The sequence below is a fragment of the Pseudophryne corroboree genome, chromosome 4 (genome assembly GCF_028390025.1).
Source record: "Pseudophryne corroboree isolate aPseCor3 chromosome 4, aPseCor3.hap2, whole genome shotgun sequence".
Lineage (NCBI taxonomy): Eukaryota > Metazoa > Chordata > Amphibia > Anura > Myobatrachidae > Pseudophryne > Pseudophryne corroboree.
The window spans coordinates 424,694,293-424,719,769 of NC_086447.1; the positions used below are offsets into that span (position 1 = coordinate 424,694,293).

General features: G+C 42.4%; 1 protein-coding gene across 1 annotated transcript in view; it reads left to right on the plus strand.

Moving 5' to 3' along the window:
• MEI4 (meiotic double-stranded break formation protein 4) overlaps positions 1–4,861 on the plus strand; it is a 577,891-nt gene extending 573,030 nt beyond the window's left edge. Inside the window, exon 5 of the mRNA XM_063916852.1 lies at positions 4,400–4,861. Coding sequence (XP_063772922.1) covers positions 4,400–4,651 — 252 coding nt within the window. The 3' untranslated portion in view covers positions 4,652–4,861. The remainder of the gene's footprint in view (positions 1–4,399) is intronic.
• The last annotated feature ends 20,616 nt before the right edge of the window (positions 4,862–25,477 follow it).

Genomic DNA, 25,477 nt, shown 5'->3' on the forward strand with positions numbered 1-25,477 from the left:
AATACGGGGGACAAAAAGTGTAGGGGTCCCCCGTATTTTTTCAACCAGCACCAGGCTCCACTAGCAGGTACATAATGCCACAGCCGGGGGACACTTTTATAGTGGTCCCTGCAGCCCTGGCATTACATACCCAACTAGTCACCCCTGGCCGGGGTACCCTGGAGGAGTGGGAACCCCTTAAATCAAGGGGTCCCCCCCTCCAGCCACCCAAGGGCCAGGGGTGAAGCCCGAGGCTGTCCCCCCCATCCAAGGGCGGCGGATGGGGGGCTGATAGCCAAGTGTAAAAAATGTGACTATTGTTTTTAGTAGCAGTACTACAAGTCCCAGCAAGCCTCCCCGAAAGCTGGTACTTGGAGAACCACAAGTACCAGCATGCGGTGGAAAACCTGGGCCGCTGGTACCTGTAGTACTACTACTAAAAAAATACCCCAAAAAAAACAGGACACACACACCGTGAAAGTATAAGTTTATTACATACATGCACACCTCCATACATACATACATACTTACCTATGTTCCCACGAGGCTCGGTCCTCTTCTCCATGTAGAATCCTTGGGGGACCTGTTAAAAAACGTATACTCACATAATCCGGTGTAGATTCTGTCCTTTGTATAATCCACGTACTTGGCAAAACAAAAAAACGGAAACCCGACCACGCACTGAAAGGGGTCCCATGTTTACACATGGGACCCCTTTCCCCGACTGCCAGGACCCCCCCTGACTCCTGTCAAAGAGGGTCCCTTCAGCCAATCAGGGAGCGCCACGTCGTGGCACTCTCCTGATTGGCTGTGTGCTCCTGTAGTGTCTGTGAGGCAGCACACGGCAGAGATACAATGTAGCGCCTATGCGCTCCATTGTATCCAATGGTGGGAACTTTGCGGTCAGCGGTGAGGTTACTTTCGGCCACTCAGCATGCAAATGCCCGACAGCGATGCGTTCGCAATGCAATTGCGATCATATTGCTGATTTGTGGAAGCCCCCCTGCTTCCGCAGCCAGGCTGCGAATGCATAATGCAACGTCACAACATGCAGCCACCCCGAACCAGCCCCATTTTCATCACCACACCCACCCAACACCAAGTCGACGCCCCCACAATGCTGCTGCAACATCCCATTCCGCCCTGCGAACACCTTGGCCTGTCAATCAGGCAGAGGCATTTGCATAAGTGAGATGCTATTGCATCTCCTGCCCACACAAATCCGTCTGAAGCTGAATACCCCCATAATGCGGCACCTGCATTTTGCATATCTCTCAACATTTACTCACAAAGAAGTGCAACAAAACAAGGTCAATCCTATGCCCCCCATGTTCATACAAGACACATCTTAAACCACCGAACCAGGCCTACTTTCTGTCAGAACCCCAATCCTATACCTGTAATCTATATTCTTTTTGTGTCCACAAATTGGAACTGTCTCCCTAAGTAGGGACTGTTGGGGTGGTTCATCTGAGGTATAATTTTCTGTGATATGAATATTAAGCTAAAGTGGTGGTTAGCAGAACTATAGCTGGGCAAAACAAGAGCAAAGCATTATAAGCCATGGGCAAAGCAATGCACTACACACCCATTCACAGGAATCAATGAAAAAATCTGATGACATGCCCCTCATGCGGTCCTGCACCATGTCTCCACATGCTTATATAAAGTGAATGGCTATCAGCACTCTGAACAATGGGGAGCTCCAGCCATCCACCAGTCAGCATGCTGATAGCCATTCCTTGTATGGCTGCAGGCTGGGAGGCAGGTAGAGAATGCTGCCTCACTGCTGTGATTGTGTAATTACCACCTGCACCTGCTCAAGGTCCCTAGATTTGTTGGGCCTTGGACAGCCCACTGTTCCTATACATTAAGTTGGCCCTTAGCAAGACTAGTTTGTTTACTGTACACCAAAGTCCTGGTCTAAATACTTGTTATGCTCTATTTGTTATAAAGGAAATGTTATCCTCTTTTTGTTGCTTTGCTAGTCTTAATTTTTAATGTAAGCTACTATAAAAGCATGCTTGAAGATAGAATGTCTCATAGAACACAGTATTCATAAAATTCTAATTTAATAATTCAGCATCGGTCTGACGCCTTCCTAGCGTTATTTTTACTTTATAATGTTCTAATTTCCTTCTTTGCTGATCTGATTCTCTGATAATATTGAAACATATTTTGCTCTTGAACATTCTCTTTGAAAACTGCCATGTTGACTTTCTAATATCCTCCTTTATCAGTCTTTCACAAATAGTATTTCTGTACATTTGAAGATCAATGTCTCCTCAAGATCCAATATGATATTAAGCAATATTTCTGTTCAGTCTGTGTAATCATTTACAAAGTGCCCGACCTTCTGTATATGATACCTACATTTTGGGCCTGAGGAACATTGGTGTTAGAGCAGAATTTATCTTTACAATGATGCTTATAATTGTGTATCCTGTAAGACTGTGCTTTAGTACTACTAATGGTAAAACTAAAAAATAATCTTAAATTTCCATTATAAATATCATAACTTGAAATTAAATATTAACTCTTATCAACTAATCCTTCATATGCTGAGATGAAAGTGTGAGAATAAAGAAAAAAAGCATATTTATATTGAAGATCCGCTGGATCTAACAACTAACTCCTCTGTATTCTTGTCTGGTGTCAGAGAGAGGGTTTGCCATACAGGAGAAACATGACCATACAGATGTGTCCTCATACATCTTGCCTCAATGTGTCACACAGCAGGAGATGCCTGGCATGAGTGAGCTGACAGGTCCCGTGCAACTTCGATAGCGTCTTTTGTTTGCTGAAAATGTGTCTTATTCATATATCTATGCAAATAAGATGCACAAACAGACTCTGCTGATGAAAATATGTGTCATGCCTATATTCTGTGTGCAACCGCTGCTGTATCTGCATGCAAAATGATATGTTACAGTGATTTCTAAGAAAATACTGCAGCATAGCAGTTCATATGCAGATACTGCCCTGTTCATATACTGAATATTAGCATGCTGCATATCATTTAAATCAGCAAAAGCTGCGTGTGCATCTTATTTGCATAATTTTGTGAGTCAAATGCACTTTAATGGAAAAAATTGTACGAAAAGACGCTTGGCGCTACCAAGTTACGTCATGACGTGTTTAGAAGTGCTGTTTAAAGCACATGGAGGCTAGATGTAAGTGGACACTTCTGTACGCAATGAATGATACCTATTGTATAATCCTAGTACACTTTTAATTTGTATTTGAATTCCTTCAGTTCTACTTAAAATTACATTTTTAAATTTTAACACTAAAAATTAGTTTAATACATAGCAAAGGTTGAACCATCTTCACAGTATACATGATGCTGTTTTGAAGCAAAGGTGATCACACCAAATATTGATTTGATTTAGGGTTCTCTTCTGTTCATTTACTTTGCATTTTGTTCATTGCTAAAAATAAACTATTAACATTTTAATTTTCTAAAGTATTCTTATTGTGCATAATTTTTTCCAAACCTATGTAAAACTTTTGCACAGTACTGTATAGGGGGTACATTCCCGCTGACACGCCAGTATGTACCCAGCATTACCATTACCCCATAGCCTAAACCAAGAACCCCCCTTCTCTCACAGCATAATCCTAACCCTCCCCTTGGTACCTAACCCCCTGTACTTACCGGTGGGATCTCGTGGGATTCTGAATGTCAGGAACCCACTTTTAGTATTCTGGGTGTCGAGTTTCCAATTAGCTTCCATAAAAAGGCTTCCCTTCCCCATACACAAGACTCAAAATCACACAGAGCTTTTGATACACACCCATGCCACTCCAAAATGGCCACTTTCATAGAAAGATCTGTCTGAGTTCCCCATGATACAGAGTAGGTTGAACAAATGTAGAAATCCACATTTACGCATGCACTATATTGAAAAACTCACCATTTGGAGAAAATTTACTAAAACTTCTAAAATAGAGAATTGGTGATGTTGCCCATAGCAACCAATAGATAGGCAGAATCTGAATGGATGCTATGGGCAACATCACCAATTATCTATTTTAGAAGTTTTAGTAAATTGACCCCATTGTGTTGGTTCCCAGGGATTTGTCTGACTCAGAATCAGGCCCTTTATGTTTGCTAAAGAGCATTTAGCATGTACAACTTTGTAGTTGGTCACCCCCTTTATTATATTAAACAGCACATAAGCCTTTGGCTTTTGTTTTTTTTTACATAACTCACTTCACGGGCACCTCCACTATTACTGTTGTACAGTTTACTGAACAGTTTAATAATTGTCTCCGTGACTGAATATATGAACATATCTTATACACCATATATGATAAAAATGTATCCATCTTTTTTTGTCTTTAGTCCTGTTTGCACTATTATATTTGCATATTTGTTGTTGTTATTATAATTTATTTATTGATTTATTTATTACAGAACCAGACAATATATGATATATCCAAATATGAGAACATCTCTATGTTGTGTTCATTGTTGGAAACTATTATCCAGCGCAGAAAAGATGAGCAAGACATATGGCATTTTGAAATATTTGATGATGAAACAAAAATGTTCATGCAGAACCTTGACCATACAATACTCCTGATTTCTGATGGATTTCCATTGTTTAGTCTAATCCTGTGGAGGCTAAGAACATTATTTTCTTGCAGAGGAACAGAAGAAAATTGAGAGTTTTGTATATAAATTATAATAAAGTTTCTGGAATAGCACATTCATACAAATGAGTAACACATGCAGTTTCCACTGTAACTTGCATCTTTCCTTTTGATTACTGTCAGCCTTTACACAATGCATAAAATTATAAAACTGAAACTTTTTAAACTCTATCATATTATTCCCAGATTATATCGCACACATCCCATCCATGATTGTTTTGTGTATCTGTACTGTATATAAATATTTTGTTACTTTACATTTATATTGTTATATAATATATTCTTAATTGTAACTTAATATTTGTTGACTCAACTTTTTTTTAATTTGTAGTTGTAAAAACTTGAAAGGTTTTCAACACTGATAAATATTTATTTAATTAGGTGTAAATTACAGCTCTTGGCTACTTTGCTACCACATATTATTTAACAAAGAATAATGGCTCTTGTGTTCAGTCATACTTTTTTGTCTACATTATATATACACTGCTCAAAAAAATAAAGGGAACACTTAAACAACACAATGTAACTCCAAGTCAATCACACTTCTGTGAAATCAAACTGTCCACTTAGGAAGCAACACTGATTGACAATCAATTTCACATGCTGTTGTGCAAATGGAATAGACAACAGGTGGAAATTATAGGCAATTAGCAAGACACCCCCAATAAAGGAGTTGTTCTGCAGGTGGTGACCACAGACCACTTCTCAGCTCCTATGCTTCTGACTGATGTTTTGGTCACTTTTGAAAGCTGGCGGTGCTTTCACTCTAGTGGTAGCATGAGACGGAGTCTACAACCCACACAAGTGGCTCAGGTAGTGCAGCTCATCCAGGATGGCACACCAATGCGAGCTGTGGCAAGAAGGTTTGCTGTGTCTGTCAGCGTAGTGTCCAGAGCATGGAGGCGCTACCAGGAGACAGGCCAGTACATCAGGAGATGGGGAGGAGACCGTAGGAGGGCAACAACCCAGCAGCAGGGCCGCTACCTCTGCCTTTATGCAAGGAGGAACAGGAGGAGCACTGCCAGAGCCCTGTAAAATGACCTCCACAGGTGGGGTTTGTGCTTACAGCCCAACACCGTGCAGGACATTTGGCATTTGCCAGAGAACACCAAGATTGTCAAATTCGCCGCTGGCGCCCTGTGCTCTTCACAGATAAAAGCAGGTTCTCACTGAGCACATGTGACAGACGTGACAGAGTCTGGAGACGCCAAGGAGAACGTTCTGCTGCCTGCAACATCCTCCAGCATGACCGGTTTGGCAGTGGGTCAGTAATGGTGTGGGGTGACATTTCTTTGGGGGGCCGCACAGCCCTCCATGTGCTCGCCAGAGGTAGCCTGACTGCCATTAGGTACCGAGATGAGATCCTCAGACCCCTTGTGAGACCATATGCTGGTGCGGTTGGCCCTGGGTTCCTCCTAATGCAAGACAATGCTAAACCTCATATGGCTGGAGTGTGTCAGCAGTTCCTGCAAGACGAAGGCATTGATGCTATGGACTGGCCCGCCCGTTCCCCAGACCTGAATCCAATTGAGCACATCTGTGACATCATGTCTCGCTCCATCCACCAGACTGTCCAGGAGTTGGCGGATGCTTTAGTCCAGGTCTGGGAGAAGATCCCTCAGGAGACCATCCACCACCTCATCAGGAGCATGCCCAGGTGTTGTAGGGAGGTCATACAGGCACGTGGAGGCCACACACACTACTGAGACTCATTTTGACTTGTTTAAAGGACATTACATCAAAGTTGGATCAGCCTGTAGTGTGTTTTTCCACTTTAATTTTGAGTGTGACTCCAAATCCAGACCTCCATGGGTTAATAAATTTGATTTCCTTTGATAATTTTTGTGTGATTTTGTTGTCAGCACATTCAACTATGTAAAGAACAAAGTATTTAATAAGAATATTTCATTTATTCAGATCTAGGATGTGTTATTTGTTATGAACCACAGGTAGTGGTTCATTCCTATTTTATGTTTATAGTTGTCTTGCAGGCCAGGATTTCCCGTTGCTCTGGTTTAAGAATACTCTTGTTTGCTGCCGGTGGTGAGTCTGTGTAATTGCAGCTTGTTCCCATGTGTTCAGCCTCACCTGTCTGTTGATTGCACCTCTCAGTTGTGCAGCAGGGCAGCTGCACGACATAATTAATCTCTTAAGACTCTGTTATATTCTGGCTCAGTGCAATTCACAGACGCTGGTGATATTTCCTGAGTTTCAGACTTCTTGAGTTCTGAGCTAGTCTCTGCCAGTTCCTGAGCTCCTGTCTAGCAGTGTCTGTCTAGCTGCTTCGAGTGTCGGTTCCTGTGTCGATTCCAGTGTCTGATCCCGTGTCCTGCCGTGAAGCATTCCTGTCCAGAAGTCCTGTGGCTTTGTCTGTGCCTGGTCGAATATCTGGCTTCTTGGTGTCCACCGGTCTGTCGTTTGGGATTCTGCTTGTCCTCCAGTTCTGAGAGTCTGTGTCGGCTACATTGGGGGTTCCTGTCCGTTTGCCAGTACTTGTACCGGTTCCGTGAGTAGCGGCTTTGCCGCGTCCATCGGCCTAGGCCGCAGTGTTCTTTTGTTATATTTTGTTACCGGTGTTTTGCAGAGGGTTCTGCTTATGCTGTCACCGCCGGTACACAACAGTATTGTGTCGGCGAGTGGACAGCATTTCCTTTGTTGTTCTTTTCCTTTGGCGGCGTGCCGCACATATATTTAGGTTTAGGGTTGTTAGTAGCCCCTAGCCTTCTGTTTGTTTTAGCTAGAGGTCCCCTTGTTATTACCCTGTCTCAGTTCACGCCTTGTCTCTCTTTAAGACCTGAGGGGGCATCGGAGTTGGGCAGACCTAATCCGCCCTTCAAACGCGGCTGCCATGGGCCCAAGAAACCATAGTCGTTCAGGCGTGAATTGATAACACGGGTAAGACAACGGAGGTAGGGTGCTAGGGGCTATTTCCACACCACACCTTGTTTCAGCGTCACGTTCTGGTGCTCAGGACTCACTACGCAACATCTCCCTTGTTCTGAGCACCAGGAACCTAACATTATCACCAGCCATACAACAAAAAAGAAATAAAGCTTTTTCTTTTTTGGCCCAGTCCAGTGTCTTGTCTAGAATCCAGTCCTGTCTAGAATTCAGTGTGCAGAATCCAGTCCGGTGTTTAGAATCCAGTCCTGTCTAGAATTCAGTGTGCGGAATCCAGTCCGGTGTTTAAAAATCCAGTCCTGTCTAGAATTCAGTGTGCAGAATCCAGTCCGGTGTTTAAAAATCCAGCCCAGTCTTGTCTTGTCTAGTTTAAAAATCGTGTCTAGTCTTGTCTTGTCTAGTTTGAAATCCTCCTATGCCTACTATGCAAGCCCTGCAAGCATCTCTCTCAGCCCTGAACTCTGCTTTCAGTCCTTTGAAACCTGAGCGACTAGAAGTTTTGCAGCAATCCTTAAAGCAACTGCAAAACCTTCTGACTAAAATTTTGCTTATCTTGCCAGAAGTTATTGAGAGTTCATCTACCTCTAAAGAGACTTTTGCTCACAATATGGTGACAAGAGAATCCTCAGGTTTAATTAGAGAGAAAAAGTTTGAAAGTTTTCTGCAGCCCAGGCTCTCAGAAGAGGAGCGTCTGCGTCGCAGAAACTTAGATTTATGCCTATATTGTGGGGGTTTAGGCCACTATTTGCAGACCTGTGAGTTGCGCAAGCCAAAGTGTGGCGACAAGTCCTGCCCTCTGGCCAAGTTTAGTCAGGACACAAGACCTACTCCTGTCTCTTCTGTGGCAGAGGTACTTGTCACACAACCCACACTTAAAAGCACTCTGTCCTATAATTGGGGTCCTTGGGCTAGGGAGCCCCATTATAAATTCAGGAACCAAAGGAGAATGTTTCTCTCCTCTCTTGAGGTTCCTGTTGAAGCAGAGTTGCAAGCCCCTGGAGCGGTGCCCGATGCCCGGGGTCCTGGAGTGGTGCCCGATGCCCAGGTTCCTGGAGTGGTGCCCGATGCCCAGGGTCCTGGAGTGGTGCCCAATGCCCAGGTTCCTGGAGTGGTGCCCGATGTCCAGGTTCCTGGAGTGGTGCACGATGCCCAGGTTCCTGGAGTGGTGCCCGATGCCCAGGTTCCTGGAGTGGTGCCCGATGCCCAGGTTCCTGGAGTGGTGCCCGATGCCCAGAGTCCTGGAGCGGTACCCGATGCCCAGAGTCCTGGAGCGGTACCCGATGCCCAGAGTGCTGGAGCGGTACCCGATGCTCTAGGTTATAGAGGGACATCGAATATTATAGCTCAGGTGTCAATACCAGAAGGGGTCTCAGAAGCTGTTACCCCAGGTAGAGACTTGAAAAGCGCAACTCCAGAGAAGGTGTCTAAAACCATAGTTCTAGAAGGGAACTCGAGAAGCAAAACCCCAGAAGGGATCTTTGAAGTAATATCCCCAAGTGGGGTCTCGAGAGACAAAGCCCCAAAGAAGGGTCTAGAAGTCGCTCCCCAGGAAAGGACTCAAGAGGCATAGCGTTAGTGGAGGTTCTGAAGGTTATAGCTTCAGCAAAAGTCCCGGAAGTCTTAGTCCCGGGAGAAGTTTCGATAATTATCGACTCAGAGAGGGAGGCCGACGGCTCGGTCCCAGTGAGGGATGCCGACGGCTCGGTCCCAGTGAGGGAGGCCGACGGTTCGGTCCCAGTGAGGGAGGCCAACGGCCCGGTCCCAGTAAAAGAATCCGAGGTGCTGACCCCAGCGGGGTTCCCGAAGGCCACTGCCCCAGCGGGGTTCCCGAGGGCCACTGCCCCGGGTGGGGTTCAGAAAGTCACTGCCCCGGGTGGGGTTCAGAAAGTCACTGCCCCGGGTGGGGTTCAGAAAGTCACTGCCCCGGGGGGGGTTCAGAAAGTCACTGCCCCGGGTGGGGTTCAGAAAGTCACTGCCCCAGGTGGGGTTCAGAAAGTCTCAGCCTCGAGTAAGGTCAATAGTGACCAGGTCCTAGCTAAGCACTCTAGTCAGTCAGATGGGAAGGAAGCAGATCCTGACTCTGTTGATATCTCAACATCTATAATCTTTGATGGGGACTTAGTCCAATTTCTGGCGCTTTACAAACACTATTACACCATTTTGTTGTCTAGACCATTTCTGGGCATCACTTCAGAGAACCTTGTGCTCTATCTGATATATTCCTTTAGAGGAGAGCCTTTTGAGTGGGCGACCAGCCTAATGAAAGCTGAAGATCCCATTCTTCAGGATCCCCCAGCATTCAGTGATGCAGTTATTAAAAGATATGGTTCCAAAGAAATTAGTTCAGGTTCCTCTAGGTCACCCGTCTTATCTGCTGAGAGTTCACCGTATACTGTAAACTCGGCACAAGAGTCTCAGCCCGTTGTTTTGACTGCAGGATGTGCTTTTCTGTCTTCTTCTTATAGTAGTACTTTGCCTGAAAGTTCAGCTCCCAAGGTTAAGAAACCTATCTCTGATTTGAACGCAGCCTTGCTGGGTGGTACCATCAGTTCAGACAATGTTTGGGGAATTACCTTAGTCAGACCTCAAGAACTTTGTAAAAATAAGAAGAAGAAGAAAAAGAAATGATTATTGACTCTTGCCTTGTTAAAAAAAAAATATATTTTTTTTTTTCCCTTGTCTTGTGTTCAGTGGCCACCGTCAAGTGGGGGGCACCGTTACAAGCTGTTGTCACAGCTTGTTTCTGTTAGACCAGTGTGTCAGGGTTTTTTTTTTGTGTATCCCTTGTTTTGGAAAGTCTGAATTTTGGGGTCCTTTGACCCCTCCTCAAGGGGGGTGGGGTAATGTTATGAGCCACGGCTGTGGCTCATTCCTGTTTTGCATTTTGGTTATGTATATTATGTTATACTTCTGTAAGGCAGGGGAAAAGAACAGGCGCCATATGGTGTAGTATTTAGGAATAAATGGAGTGATATGTATGTGAATAAAATATAAGTACCGGATAGATTCTTGAGATTAAGCCTGTATATCTCAGACAATTCTTTGTGGCTGTTTCCCCACCAGATAAATTCTTGAGATTAAGCCTGTATATCTCAGACAATTCTTTGTGGCTGTTTCCCACCTAGGAAATAAAGATCATCGCCATATGGTGTAGTAACCTCAGGTATATATTGGGGTGCCCCCCCCTTTCTATTTTAAGCGTACCAAATGGAAAATTCAATAAAGCATATAGGATATATATATATCCATGTAGAACAAGTCGGTCCAGTGATGTGTGATAGCTTGAATCAATCGTCTGCTACTGCCTTTGTATATTATCAATAAAGTATTTAATCATCAACAATAGTAATATATAAATTCAAAAAATAAAACAAATCATAAATCTTAGCTGATTGATATAGGCAGTAGGCAGGTCAGTCTCAACGCGTTTCGCCTCCAGGGCTTCCTCAGGAGAATACATCATGTCAGAAAGTGCACATATTTATACTACTTTCAGTTTCATTTTCGACTGCACTTCCGGTTCGCGTCATTTCCGGAACCGGAAGTGATTGGTCCGACTTATAAAAGTATGCAAAGCATCATGTATGTCATTTATCTAATATCCATATGTTACATTGGTGGTACAGTGGAATAATAAAGGGTAATCAACTGGCTGCAGAGCGTCACGGACACACAATACATGTGCTCCGTGAGCTCCGTGAAACCGGAAGTGACGCGGCCGCGTCACTTCCGGTTTTAGGCTGGAGAGCCACATGCGTTCCAGCAGTAACATCCTGTTGGTGGTTGGCACAGTGGATGGCGGAAGTAACGCCAATGTAATAAAACTGGTTTGGAAGCAGAGTAGTAAATGTCATTTATCTAATATCCATATGTTATATTGGTGGTACAGTGGAATAATAAAGGGTAATCAACTGGCTGCAGAGCGCCACGGACACACAATACATGTGCTCCGTGAGCTCCGTGAAACCGGAAGTGACGCGGCCGCGTCACTTCCGGTTTTAGACTGGAGAGCCACATGCGTTCCAGCAGTAACATCCTGTTGGTGGTTGGCACAGTGGATGGCGGAAGTAACGCCAATGTAGTAAAACTGGTTTGGAAGCAGAGTAGTAAAGTCCATTACCGTTAATATTGCTCCGCAGCATACTTATGCATAATAAATTACATAAAATACATCAATAGATAAATAAGAGATACAGAGGTGCTACATTAATATATATATAAGAAATATGCCAATTGTAAAAAATATTTAAAAATAAAAATAAAAATATAGATAAAAATCCATATACATATATAAACAGTTAAAACATATAGATATGCCATGATCCCAAGTATATTTCTTATGGGATGTGGAATAAAAACCGTGATCTGTCATAATAAAAATAGATAAATAAATGATTGATTAAATAAGTAAATAATTACAGGGACGATCAAGCACACTAATTTTGGGAAATATAAAGGAAGCTGTTTCTCGGCGAGCTCATGGTTCAGATATGAGGCTTCAGTGTGTCTCATAGGAAGGGGGCAATCTCGTAGCCTTCATTATGGCCGCGAGGTTGGAGGGTATTTAGAGTAAAAATCCAATACATTTCCCTCTGGGATAGCTTTTTTAGGAGATCCCCTCCTCTAGGTCCTAATGTAACATGTTCGATGGCTCTGAAAGTAAATGTATCCAGGCAGGAGTTGTGGGTTTCGGTAAAATGTCTGGAGAGTGGATGACTTTCAATTTTGTTTTTGATATTACGTACATGTTCTTGGATTCGAAGTTTCAGAAGTCTTTTAGTCTTTCCCACATACTTACGATGGCATCCACACTCTATCACGTATATAACTGAAGACGTGTTGCAATTAACAAAGTCCTTCATATTAAATTCTTTGGTTTGGTCAGAATTAAAAAAGGATCGCCTATTCGGGTGGACGAATTTACACATAATGCAGTGTCCGCATTTGTACATGCCCTTACATCTGGGAAGACTCGTAGTAGTGGTCCCCTTGCTTCTAATCATGCTTGGAGCCAGGATTTCCTTGATATTCCGGGATTTTCTGAATAGGACTTGTGGGCGTTCTGGTAGGATTTCTCTCAGCACAGGATCCAATTTTAGAACATGCCAGTGTTTTGAAAAAGACTTTCTAATTCGATTCTCTTCACAACTGTATTGTGTGATGAATGGTACTGCGTGGTTCCTGGTTATTTCCTTCTTCTTTGGATGAATGAGGGTTTTTCTGTCCAGTGCTTCGCCTCGATCTATTGCCTCTTTAATGATCTTTTCCGGATAACCCCTTTCTCTGAATCTATCTGCATAGATTAGGGATTGTTCTGTGAATGTTTCGTTTGTCGTGCAGTTTCTTCGTAACCTATACATAGTTGAGAATGGAATGTTGTTTTTCCATTAATAGCATGACTACTATTATAATGTAAATAGCTGTTAGTGTCGTTCCAGGGATTGGTCTAGGGATAATAATCCCAGGAACAGATCAGGTTCCTATCATAAACCCGGATTTAGATCCAAGCAAGAAATCGTGCGAACAGAGAATCGTTACCTGCCCTTAGAAGTGCCTACTACCAGCAACATGAATAATGAGGACAACCACCATTTTTTAGAAAGAAGACAACAGAGACCGTACAGGGACAAGGATCAACAGGGAAGAATAAGGGAAAGTATTCATACAGCCTCACCCTTAAAACGAAGATTACAAGACGAGGAAAACGAGGAGGAAGAAAACGGAAATCCAAGAAAAAAATACAACAAATAACGAACCCAAAAGAAAAAGGCATATTCAATCTATCCTCCCATGTTTTAACGCAGCCACAGATTGCATTACTCGGCAAGGGTATAACATTTGCACCATCAAAAAAGCCAGACAAATTTCAGACTTTCATTGATCTAAACAAATATGTCCGCAACCTCACTCTTAAGCGACATTTTGCCAGACAAGACACAGCTATCCAGACGAATTATAATACATCAAAATCTGGATTGAAACCTACATCAAAGTTTTATCCGTTGGAATCCAAAGGATCCTACATTAATACTTTTTATGACCTGGTCAAAAGGGATCTAATTGAAGGAGATACTCCTCATGTGAAGAAATCCAATCTCAGCAATTCAGAGAAACATGCCATGAAAGAACTACAAGATCTAGACAATATCATCCTCAGACCGGCGGATAAAGGAGGAGGCCTGGTCATACAAGACAAAGATGATTACCTAAAGGAAGCGCAGAGACTTCTCAATGATACTGCATCATATAAGAAACAACCTAAAGACCCTACAGAGGGATTCACAGAGGAACTGAGATTAATCCTCGTCGAGGGATTACGCAAACATCTAATTACCAAAGATGAATTCCAGTACCTCATGAACCACAACCCCATTATTCCAATTTTTTATCACCTGCCGAAAATACATAAACAACTGGACTGTCCACCAGGGAGACCGATCATTGCCGGCATTGACTCATTAACGTCACATCTCTCAGAGTACGTGGATATTTTTTTGAAACCGCTTGTTCAGGGTTTGCCCTCGTACTTGAAGGACACCACCAGTGTCCTAAACCACTTTGAAGCTTTCCAGTGGAAAGATACGTACCTATGGACCACTATCGACGTACAAGCTCTATATACCAGTATTACCCATGACAAGGGAATAGAAGCATGCCGAGACAAATTGAAGACCGATCCAAAGATCACTCAGGATCACTGTGAATTTATATGTTCCCTTATCCAATTCATTTTAACCCACAATTATTTTAAATTTCAAGATACATTCTTTTTACAAGTCTGTGGCACCGCGATGGGGACAGTATTCGCCCCTAGTTATGCCAATATTTTAATGGGTATGTGGGAACAAAGGTTCATTTACAACAATGCTACATTCAAAGAGAATATACGTTTTTATAAAAGGTACATAGACGACATTATCATGGTCTGGGATGGCGATCTAGAGAGTTTTAAAGATTTTATGGAATATATCGGTATTAATGATTTTAACCTGAAATTTACGAGTACAACTAACAAAAGCCACATTGAGTTTTTGGACCTGATCCTAAGCCACGACGGAGAGCAAGTAGTCACAAAGAACTTTATAAAAACTGTCGACACTAACAGCTATTTACATTATAATAGTAGTCATGCTATTAAATGGAAAAACAACATTCCATTCTCAACTATGTATAGGTTACGAAGAAACTGCACGACAAACGAAACATTCACAGAACAATCCCTAATCTATGCAGATAGATTCAGAGAAAGGGGTTATCCGGAAAAGATCATTAAAGAGGCAATAGATCGAGGCGAAGCACTGGACAGAAAAACCCTCATTCATCCAAAGAAGAAGGAAATAACCAGGAACCACGCAGTACCATTCATCACACAATACAGTTGTGAAGAGAATCGAATTAGAAAGTCTTTTTCAAAACACTGGCATGTTCTAAAATTGGATCCTGTGCTGAGAGAAATCCTACCAGAACGCCCACAAGTCCTATTCAGAAAATCCCGGAATATCAAGGAAATCCTGGCTCCAAGCATGATTAGAAGCAAGGGGACCACTACTACGAGTCTTCCCAGATGTAAGGGCATGTACAAATGCGGACACTGCATTATGTGTAAATTCGTCCACCCGAATAGGCGATCCTTTTTTAATTCTGACCAAACCAAAGAATTTAATATGAAGGACTTTGTTAATTGCAACACGTCTTCAGTTATATACGTGATAGAGTGTGGATGCCATCGTAAGTATGTGGGAAAGACTAAAATACTTCTGAAACTTCGAATCCAAGAACATGTACGTAATATCAAAAACAAAATTGAAAGTCATCCACTCTCCAGACATTTTACCGAAACCCACAACTCCTGCCTGGATACATTTACTTTCAGAGCCATCGAACATGTTACATTAGGACCTAGAGGAGGGGATCTCCTAAAAAAGCTATCCCAGAGGGAAATGTATTGGATTTTTACTCTAAATACCCTCCAACCTCGCGGCCATAATGAAGGCTACGAGATTGCCCCCTTCCTATGAGACACACTGAAGCCTCATATCTGAACCATGAGCTCGCCGAGAAACAGCTTCCTTTATATTTCCCAAAATTAGTGTGCTTGATCGTCCCTGTAATTATTTACTTATTTAATCAATCATTTATTTATCTATTTTTATTATGACAGATCACGGTTTTTATTCCACATCCCATAAGAAATATACTTGGGATCATGGCATATCTATATGTTTTAACTGTTTATATATGTATATGGATTTTTATCTATATTTTTATTTTTATTTTTAAATATTTTTTACAATTGGCATATTTCTTATATATATATTAATGTAGCACCTCTGTATCTCTTATTTATCTATTGATGTATTTTATGTAATTTATTATGCATAAGTATGCTGCGGAGCAATATTAACGGTAATGGACTTTACTACTCTGCTTCCAAACCAGTTTTACTACATTGGCGTTACTTCCGCCATCCACTGTGCCAACCACCAACAGGATGTTACTGCTGGAACGCATGTGGCTCTCCAGTCTAAAACCGGAAGTGACGCGGCCGCGTCACTTCCGGTTTCACGGAGCTCACGGAGCACATGTATTGTGTGTCCGTGGCGCTCTGCAGCCAGTTGATTACCCTTTATTATTCCACTGTACCACCAATATAACATATGGATATTAGATAAATGACATTTACTACTCTGCTTCCAAACCAGTTTTATTACATTGGCGTTACTTCCGCCATCCACTGTGCCAACCACCAACAGGATGTTACTGCTGGAACGCATGTGGCTCTCCAGCCTAAAACCGGAAGTGACGCGGCCGCGTCACTTCCGGTTTCACGGAGCTCACGGAGCACATGTATTGTGTGTCCGTGACGCTCTGCAGCCAGTTGATTACCCTTTATTATTCCACTGTACCACCAATGTAACATATGGATATTAGATAAATGACATACATGATGCTTTGCATACTTTTATAAGTCGGACCAATCACTTCCGGTTCCGGAAATGACGCGAACCGGAAGTGCAGTCGAAAATGAAACTGAAAGTAGTATAAATATGTGCACTTTCTGACATGATGTATTCTCCTGAGGAAGCCCTGGAGGCGAAACGCGTTGAGACTGACCTGCCTACTGCCTATATCAATCAGCTAAGATTTATGATTTGTTTTATTTTTTGAATTTATATATTACTATTGTTGATGATTAAATACTTTATTGATAATATACAAAGGCAGTAGCAGACGATTGATTCAAGCTATCACACATCACTGGACCGACTTGTTCTACATGGATATATATATATCCTATATGCTTTATTGAATTTTCCATTTGGTACGCTTAAAATAGAAAGGGGGGGCACCCCAATATATACCTGAGGTTACTACACCATATGGCGATGATCTTTATTTCCGAGGTGGGAAACAGCCACAAAGAATTGTCTGAGATATACAGGCTTAATCTCAAGAATTTATCTGGTGGGGAAACAGCCACAAAGAATTGTCTGAGATATACAGGCTTAATCTCAAGAATCTATCCGGTACTTATATTTTATTCACATACATATCACTCCATTTATTCCTAAATACTACACCATATGGCACCTGTTCTTTTCCCCTGCCTTACAGAATTGCATGACTGAACATACCCAAGTCATTTTTGAAGAACGGTGCAGCCTCCAAAGAAGCTTGGGAGGTGTCCTTTAACGGAGTGTCTACGACTGACTTAACCTAAGAAATAGCAGAACTTTCTGACGACCAATTACTCCACAGTAAACATTTGAACGTGTGATTAAGCGCACCGACCTAAAAAAACTCTTCTCACATATGTTATACTTCTGTTTATGTTCCCCGTGGGTGTCATGGGGTGTTCGGAGCTCACCCTTAAAGAGAGGGTACTGTTATGAACCACAGGTAGTGGTTCATTCCTATTTTATGTTTATAGTTGTATTGCAGGCCAGGATTTCCCGTTACTTTGGTTTAAGAATACTCTTGTTTGCTGCCGGTGGTGAGTCTGTGTAATTGCAGCTTGTTCCCATGTGTTCAGCCTCACCTGTCTGTTGATTGCACCTCTCAGTTGTGCAGCAGGGCAGCTGCACGACATAATTAATTAAGACTCTGTTATATTCTGGCTCAGTGCAATTCACAGACGCTGGTGATATTTCCTGAGTTCCAGACTTCTTGAGTTCTGAGCTAGTCTCTGCCAGTTCCTGAGCTCCTGTCTAGCAGTGTCTGTCTAGCTGCTTCGAGTGTCGGTTCCTGTGTCGATTCCAGTGTCTGATCCCGTGTCCTGCCGTGAAGCAATCCTGTCCAGAAGTCCTGTGGCTTTGTCTGTGCCTGGTCGAATATCTGGCTTCTTGGTGTCCACCGGTCTGTCATTTGGGATTCTGCCTGTCCTCCAGTTCTGAGAGTCTGTGTCGGCTACATTGAGGGTTCCTGTCCGTTTGCCAGTACTTGTACCGGTTCCGTGAGTAGCGGCTTTGCCGCGACCGTCGGCCTAGGCCGCAGTGTTCTTTTGTTATATTTTGTTACTGGTGTTTTGCAGAGGGTTCTGCTTATGCTGTCACCGCCGGTACACAACAGTATTGTGTCGGCGAGTGGACAGCATTTCCTTTGTTGTTCTTTTCCTTTGGCGGCGTGCCGCACATATATTTAGGTTTAGGGTTGTTAGTAGCCCCTAGCCTTCTGTTTGTTTTAGCTAGAGGTCCCCTTGTTATTACCCTGTCTCAGTTCACGCCTTGTCTCTCTTTAAGACCTGAGGGGGCATCGGAGTTGGGCAGACCTAATCCGCCCTTCAAACGCGGCTGCCATGGGCCCAAGAAACCATAGTCGTTCAGGCGTGAATTGATAACACGGGTAAGACAACGGAGGTAGGGTGCTAGGGGCTATTTCCACACCACACCTTGTTTCAGCGTCACGTTCTGGTGCTCAGGACTCACTACGCAACATCTCCCTTGTTCTGAGCACCAGGAACCTAACATTATTTTAGTGTTCCCTTTATTTTTTTGAGCAGTGTATATATATATATATATATATATATATATACCTTCAATGGCGGCACTCAGGACTAGCTCTAAACAGATGACAGTAGACGGTGGGCAATGTTTCAGCACCGTGTAGCGCCTTTCCTTTATTTTTTTGAGCAGTGTATATATATATAAGTCCAAAAGCCCGGCACTCCAACAGGGTAGTGTATGCCCCACTCCGTAAATAATGCTCGTGTGCCCTCTTGTGGTGCAAAATTCCACTTACATATTAATAGTAATGAGGTGGCACGCCAAGACTTCTTCATGGAAAAAAGTTTTTAGTGCAAAACAGTCATATCAACGTTTTGGGGATTAAGTCTCCGAAACTTTGATATGACTGTTTTGCACTAAAAACTTTCTCCTTGAAAAAGTCTTGTAGTGCCCCTCATTACTATATATATATAAGAGAGAGAGGATGCAGGTGGCACTCAGAGACTATGTTGAAAAACCAACTAGGTGAGTTTAATGTCCCTGAGTGCCACCTGCATCCTCTATTTATATTTGGGGCTCACACCCCTAGGGGGGCACCAGAGCGGATACCCCAAGGGGGAGTCAGAGTGCCGGACTGCTGGATGGACTATATATATATATATATAAACAAAAAATCAGGATGTGCACTCACCAGACTTGTAGAAAGGCTGAAAGATTTATTCAAACATAGGCATGTTCACCGAATATCGATGTTTCGGTCCCCACACAGATCTTTGTCAAGATATCTAATAGGTGTCCCAGATCCCTATTTTATATACACTGTAAACCAATGGCATAACAGAATTAATGATTAGAAGCACCATCCACAGCACCTGTGCCATTTGTATCAATATGGTGCAAGTGAATGCATAGTATCTAAAAGACAGGGCTACCAAGTCAGGTTGCTGTCACACACAGCAATAAAGTGCATAACAAAATATGTAATATGTCAATCGTACCTGCACCATTTAGATGATATCAGATTCTTGTATAAAGTCATTCAAATCTCGGTGTGTGGGAGCCAGATGCATGTTATCCTGCCTTCAGAGAGGGGCACGGGGCGCACTCACTTGCAGCAGCACAGCCGGGAGAAAGTAGGTGGGAGGAGCTGGCATTGGGGATCCGGAGCGTGCATCATCCCTGCTCAAGCAGAGGTCCGGAGCACACTCCTAATCCATCATTGCCTAGCAACCTACTAATATTAACACATCAAATTCATATTTCACTTTAAGTTAGTGTGTTAAAGGCAAGCAGTACATGGCTACAAAGCATCAGTGTACTGTACCTCTTTGCTATATTAATCATATTTTGTATGTTGTGAATTTAGTATGTGCAATATACTGTAGTATGCCATTGGCCACCTGGATATATACAAGGTTACAAGGGGTGGGAGTACATATTGTATAAGTTTACAACAATACTGTACATCACACATTAGCAGCATTGTATATTTCTGCAGCAGGTTACATGGGTTACCACAGGGAAACATCGGGGAGTGGATCTTAATCCAGAGGCACCAACAGGCTAAAGCTTTAGTCTGTCCCAGGATGCATTGGGACCTCCTCTATAACCCCGCCTCCAGGCACTGTGAGCTCAGCTTCAGTTGGTGTCTGGAGCAGCAGGTCTCTTAACAGGTGGGACCCGCCATTAATTTGCGTTCCGTCCGCAACCTATATAGACGGGTTGCAGCGCTGGCGTGGACACTGTCACCGAGCAGGGATCCCACTAGACCACCAGAGCAATATAGCACAGGTCACGTGTACTAACGCCCCATTTAATAAGGTTCGCCAGTACCTGGGGTGGAAGTCCAGCATAGGGGAGCTGGCGCTTGACCTGTAGCCTCTCCCCGGTCCAGGGCAACATCTACTGCAGATTTTTCCACCCTGGAGCTGCCTCACACTCTCCCTCACTCCCTGACTGAGATGCTGGGCACCATCTTATAAGCATAGTTGCGGCTAGTCTCTGGGACTGCAGGGCAAAGTCTCCCTTATAAAGCCGCCTGTATACAGCGCTGTGACTTTACAAACACTTGAGTATTCTACATGTCTTTATACAGACAGCGTTAGTTAAGAAACAGTGTACCTATTACAGGATTTATTGTACGAGTTTTCTGATATATACCTCTGGTTTAAGATCATGCTGTGTTTTATATATATATATATATATATATATATATATATATAAACAAATACTCTCCCTTTGCGCTAATTTGTAAAACATGTCACCCTGAATAAATACGTACGTTAACTATTTGGTATAGGCAGCCTGATTCAACTAAGTCCCCTGTTAGAAGGGACTGGAAATAAGGAATGTACAACAATAGAAGAATTGGCGCCAGGGGGTCGCATCAACTCCCAGTATTCCAACCCCTAATTGGTTAATACTTTTTTTTTTAAATAATAACATGTTCCATCATAAAACATTTATTAAAAACATATTCAAATTAATACAGAGGAGATATATTATTCCACACTTTAAGATGTATGACTCTTAGCGCTGAATACAAATGTTGAAGGATCACAACAATCTCCTCCTTCTCCTTATAGTTGGTTCGGAGATAGCTTCACACAGACAAGGTATCACCCGCAATAAGGTATTGGCATGTTGTATAAAATATATCCACAATATAAAAGTCATGATACAGTATTAGTTATCTATTTAGGTTCGTGAGGTTAATGAGCTAAAATTAACAAATAATGGTATTCTTGACATGCTCATAAATTATCAACTATAGCGACATATGTTAAAAACTATTGCGACATATGCTAAGATCCAAACAGCATTCCTGCACGCATTAGGATTCAGCTATTCTGAACATTTTAATGTTTTATTATGCACTAGCACTTTAAGAAATAAACGTGGGGTTTTGGTAGCGAGATCTCAGCCCACCCAGGTGAGGTGTGTGCGGGGATTACGTCATTGATGACGTGAGGCCAGCCAGGTGGGAGGTCCTGGATGTCGGCTTCCGGCGATTGGCGTCCATGTGGAGGGTACACTTATTTAGGTGAGTCACTTTGTATCTTATATTGTCTGATGAAAGTGCCTGAATAAAGTGGCACTGAAACGTTACTGTACCTGCCTGTCTGAGCCGTGATTTATTTTGATAAGTCCAGGAGTGCCGCACTTGGAAAATTGGTGTGTGTGCATATACGTGAGGGCACCCGGACGAGGATCGTAATTAGAAGGAGAGCCGGACCATACGGATATATGTGTAGTACCACTGTGTTTGGCTAACACAGCGATACCTGTCAAGGCTCCCTCGCTATTCAGATAAGTTGTTACTTTTTCATCATATGGACATTTCTTCACTGTGTGTTACTTGGTGGTAGTTGATATTACCGATGAGGCGAGTAATATCTTTTAAACATTTGCACGTATTGTTCACAATATAGCTGGTTATCCTTAACGTTGCATATAGTGAGTAGTCTATTACCTAAAGTGTTTAAATTGAAAGGGACACCCTGTGAGTGCCGCAGTGCACATATCCAGGCTGTTTCCAGTATGACTACTGCTAATGAGAACCCGGTGGGAGCTGCAGGGTATGTGCATACTACCTATACCATCGGTGATTTATTTAGTTACTCAGAACCAGAAGCTGATACTATATTGTACAATGAGGAGTTGACAAAAGAATTGGACATTACTCCCTTGGAAGATGTCTATAGGGACTTATTAAAATTACGGAAGAAAGAAATGGAATTTTATTATCATTGTATCTCGCTTAGTGACTACCATAGAGCCAAAAAAATTCCGCAGGGACTGAGAGTCAAAAATGGACCCACGATTGGCAAGCATGACCCGATGTTCTGTAAACGCTGGGTCGCCATAGCGAATAAATGCTCTATGGACTTGATATTACTTATAATAGAACAGTGTACTAAGGAAATGAACCTGGTGAAGGATAAAATCACGGCTCATGAAACCATCCATAAGGCAGCGTTAACCAATGACACTACAGTCAACTGGTATGAGAAACTAACAACTCAAATGCAGATATTCAAACGAGACCTGATCAAATTTAAAAAGGAAAAAAGGATGAAGGTTGATGCCGACTATGATCAGAACACGGTATACCAATGGACCTGTGCTCCAAGGAACACATATAACAGAAAACCCTTCTTTCGTAGAGGCAGAGGGAGGGACCATACAGGAGATTCATCGTCAGAGTTTAATTCATCAAGTACGGACACTGAGAGAAAACAACCGCGGCAAAGATCAAAACGTAACTTTGGCCCTTTAGGTGTAACAACGAGAGCGAGATATATGGGAGAAGGGGGCCAAGGGCCCGAAAATACAACAGGCGCGGAGGACAATGGTGCAGACAGACAAGTCGGCACAAAACCACCACGCCAGCAGAAAGCCTAGTGGTAAATCTCTCATCTTATGATCTCTCACCATTGGAAAATAAAGTACTATCATATGGATTATCATTTGTGCCAACTAATACCTTTAAACCATTCCAATGGCAGGTGGAGCAACACCGACTGTGCAGACAACTTAAATTAAAAGAATTCTTCTCTAAGTCCAATCCCGAGTCGACGATTACAGAAGAAATACCAGCGGCATTACGCAAAGTACTACCTAAAGCGACATTTGATCCCCAGTCGTCCAATTCTACAATTAAGACATTTATGAGAATGATGGGAAATGAGGTGAATAACCATATCACGAATCCCACTCCCATACGACATAACCTACAAAGGGATGAATATCAGGCGCTCATGGGATTATCGAAAAACGAGAATTTGACCTTCAGGCCAGCAGACAAGGGCGGTGCACTTGTCATACAGGACACTGGCAAATATATCCTGGAGATTAATAGGCAATTTATGGATAAGGACACCTACAGATTATTGGACAGAGATCCGACTAGTATATTTAAGAGTGAATTAAAAAATTTACTAGCGAGAGCAGTTGATAATAAAATTATTGCATCTAAGCTCAGTGGTGCTTTGATACCTGAACACCCTAAAGTACCAATTATGTACACTACCCCAAAGATCCACAAATCTATGGTAAATCCCCCTGGACGCCCCATAATTGCGGCAGTGGAATCTTTATTCCAACCCATCTCTATATATATTGATACTGTATTACAGCCTAGTATCCAAGCGCACCCAAACTATCTTATGGATACTTCTGCACTGTTGAGAAAATTAAGTGTGTTGACAGATGTGGATGATGACATATGGCTTTGTAGTGTTGATGTATCAAGCCTTTATACAGTTATCCCGCATGAAGAAGGACTAGCGTCAGTTAGGCGCTTTCTTAACAACAATCCACTGTATACTGGCCCAGACCTTGATTTTTTGCTTGAATTATTGTATCTGGTATTGACTAAAAATTATTTTATGTTTGATGGGAAGTACTACCTGCAGCGTATAGGGTGTGCGATGGGGTCCAGTGTGGCCCCGTCGTACGCCAATATCTATATGTTCCAGGTGGAGACTGACGTCTTTTTTTCTAATCTCGAGATTGCTAGTAATGTGGTCTTCTATACTAGATTTATAGATGACCTGTTGATATTTTGGAGAGGTAGCCAAGAGTCATTTGTATCTCTGATGGAAGGACACAATAGTCAAGATTGTCCAATCAAATTTACATATACCATTAGCAAGAAGGAAGTCCATTTTTTGGATGTCTTAATACAAAAGCATGATGGTAAAATTACTACTTCCCTATACACAAAAACAACAGATCGTAATAACCTGCTTCATTGCAAGAGTTTCCATCCTAGACCTCTTAAACGAGGCCTCCCTTTCTCCCAATTACTTAGGGTAAAAAGAATCACATCTGACCCGCAGTTGGCAGAGGAGCAGATGAATACCATGATCAATAAATTCTATGAAAGAGGGTATAGTTTGGAAGAACTAATACAGGCTAAAGAGAAAGTACTCCAATTAGATAGAGATGAATTATTGAAACAAAATCAAATAAAAAAAACTACTACCATGATCCCTTGGGTGCAGGAGTACAATCAATATAGCAATGATATCAGTAAGATCTCCAAAAAATGGTGCCCTATGATCCAGACGGACGATGAGTTAAAATTGAACAATACTAAACTCATGAGCTGCTATACTAGGAGCCGTAATTTCCGTGATATATTGGTAAAAACTGACATTAGATCTAATTATGCCACTAGGAGTAGGAGTAGGACCATGTGATGCATAAGATGTGCATGTACAACATGCCAATACCTTATTGCGGGTGATACCTTTTATCACCCCACAACAGGACATAAATACAAAATTAGACACACATTGACGTGCAACACAAAATACACAGTATACCAAATTATTTGCCCTTGTGGTAAATCATATGTCGGTAAGACAGAACGAGCCTTTAAAGAAAGGATGGCAGCACATCGGAGCTCCATAAAAGCAGCGATCCTAAAAGGAGACAGCGAACAGCCAGTAGCTCGACATTTTAGTCGTGCAAAACATCCACTGAGTACGTTGAGATATAGAATGATTGATCATATACCACCCCTAATTAGAGGTGGCAATAGATCATTGAAACTTATGCAGTGTGAGTCTGAATGGATATTTAGACTAGACACACTTAGCCCTAAGGGGCTCAACGAATACTTAGGTCTCAATTGGTTCCTGTAACACCTATGAGTAGCAGTGAGGATACTTTGGCCAATATAAAAGTCATGATACAGTATTAGTTATCTATTTAGGTTCGTGAGGTTAATGAGCTAAAATTAACAAATAATGGTATTCTTGACATGCTCATAAATTATCAACTATAGCGACATATGTTAAAAACTATTGCGACATATGCTAAGATCCAAACAGCATTCCTGCACGCATTAGGATTCAGCTATTCTGAACATTTTAATGTTTTATTATGCACTAGCACTTTAAGAAATAAACGTGGGGTTTTGGTAGCGAGATCTCAGCCCACCCAGGTGAGGTGTGTGCGGGGATTACGTCATTGATGACGTGAGG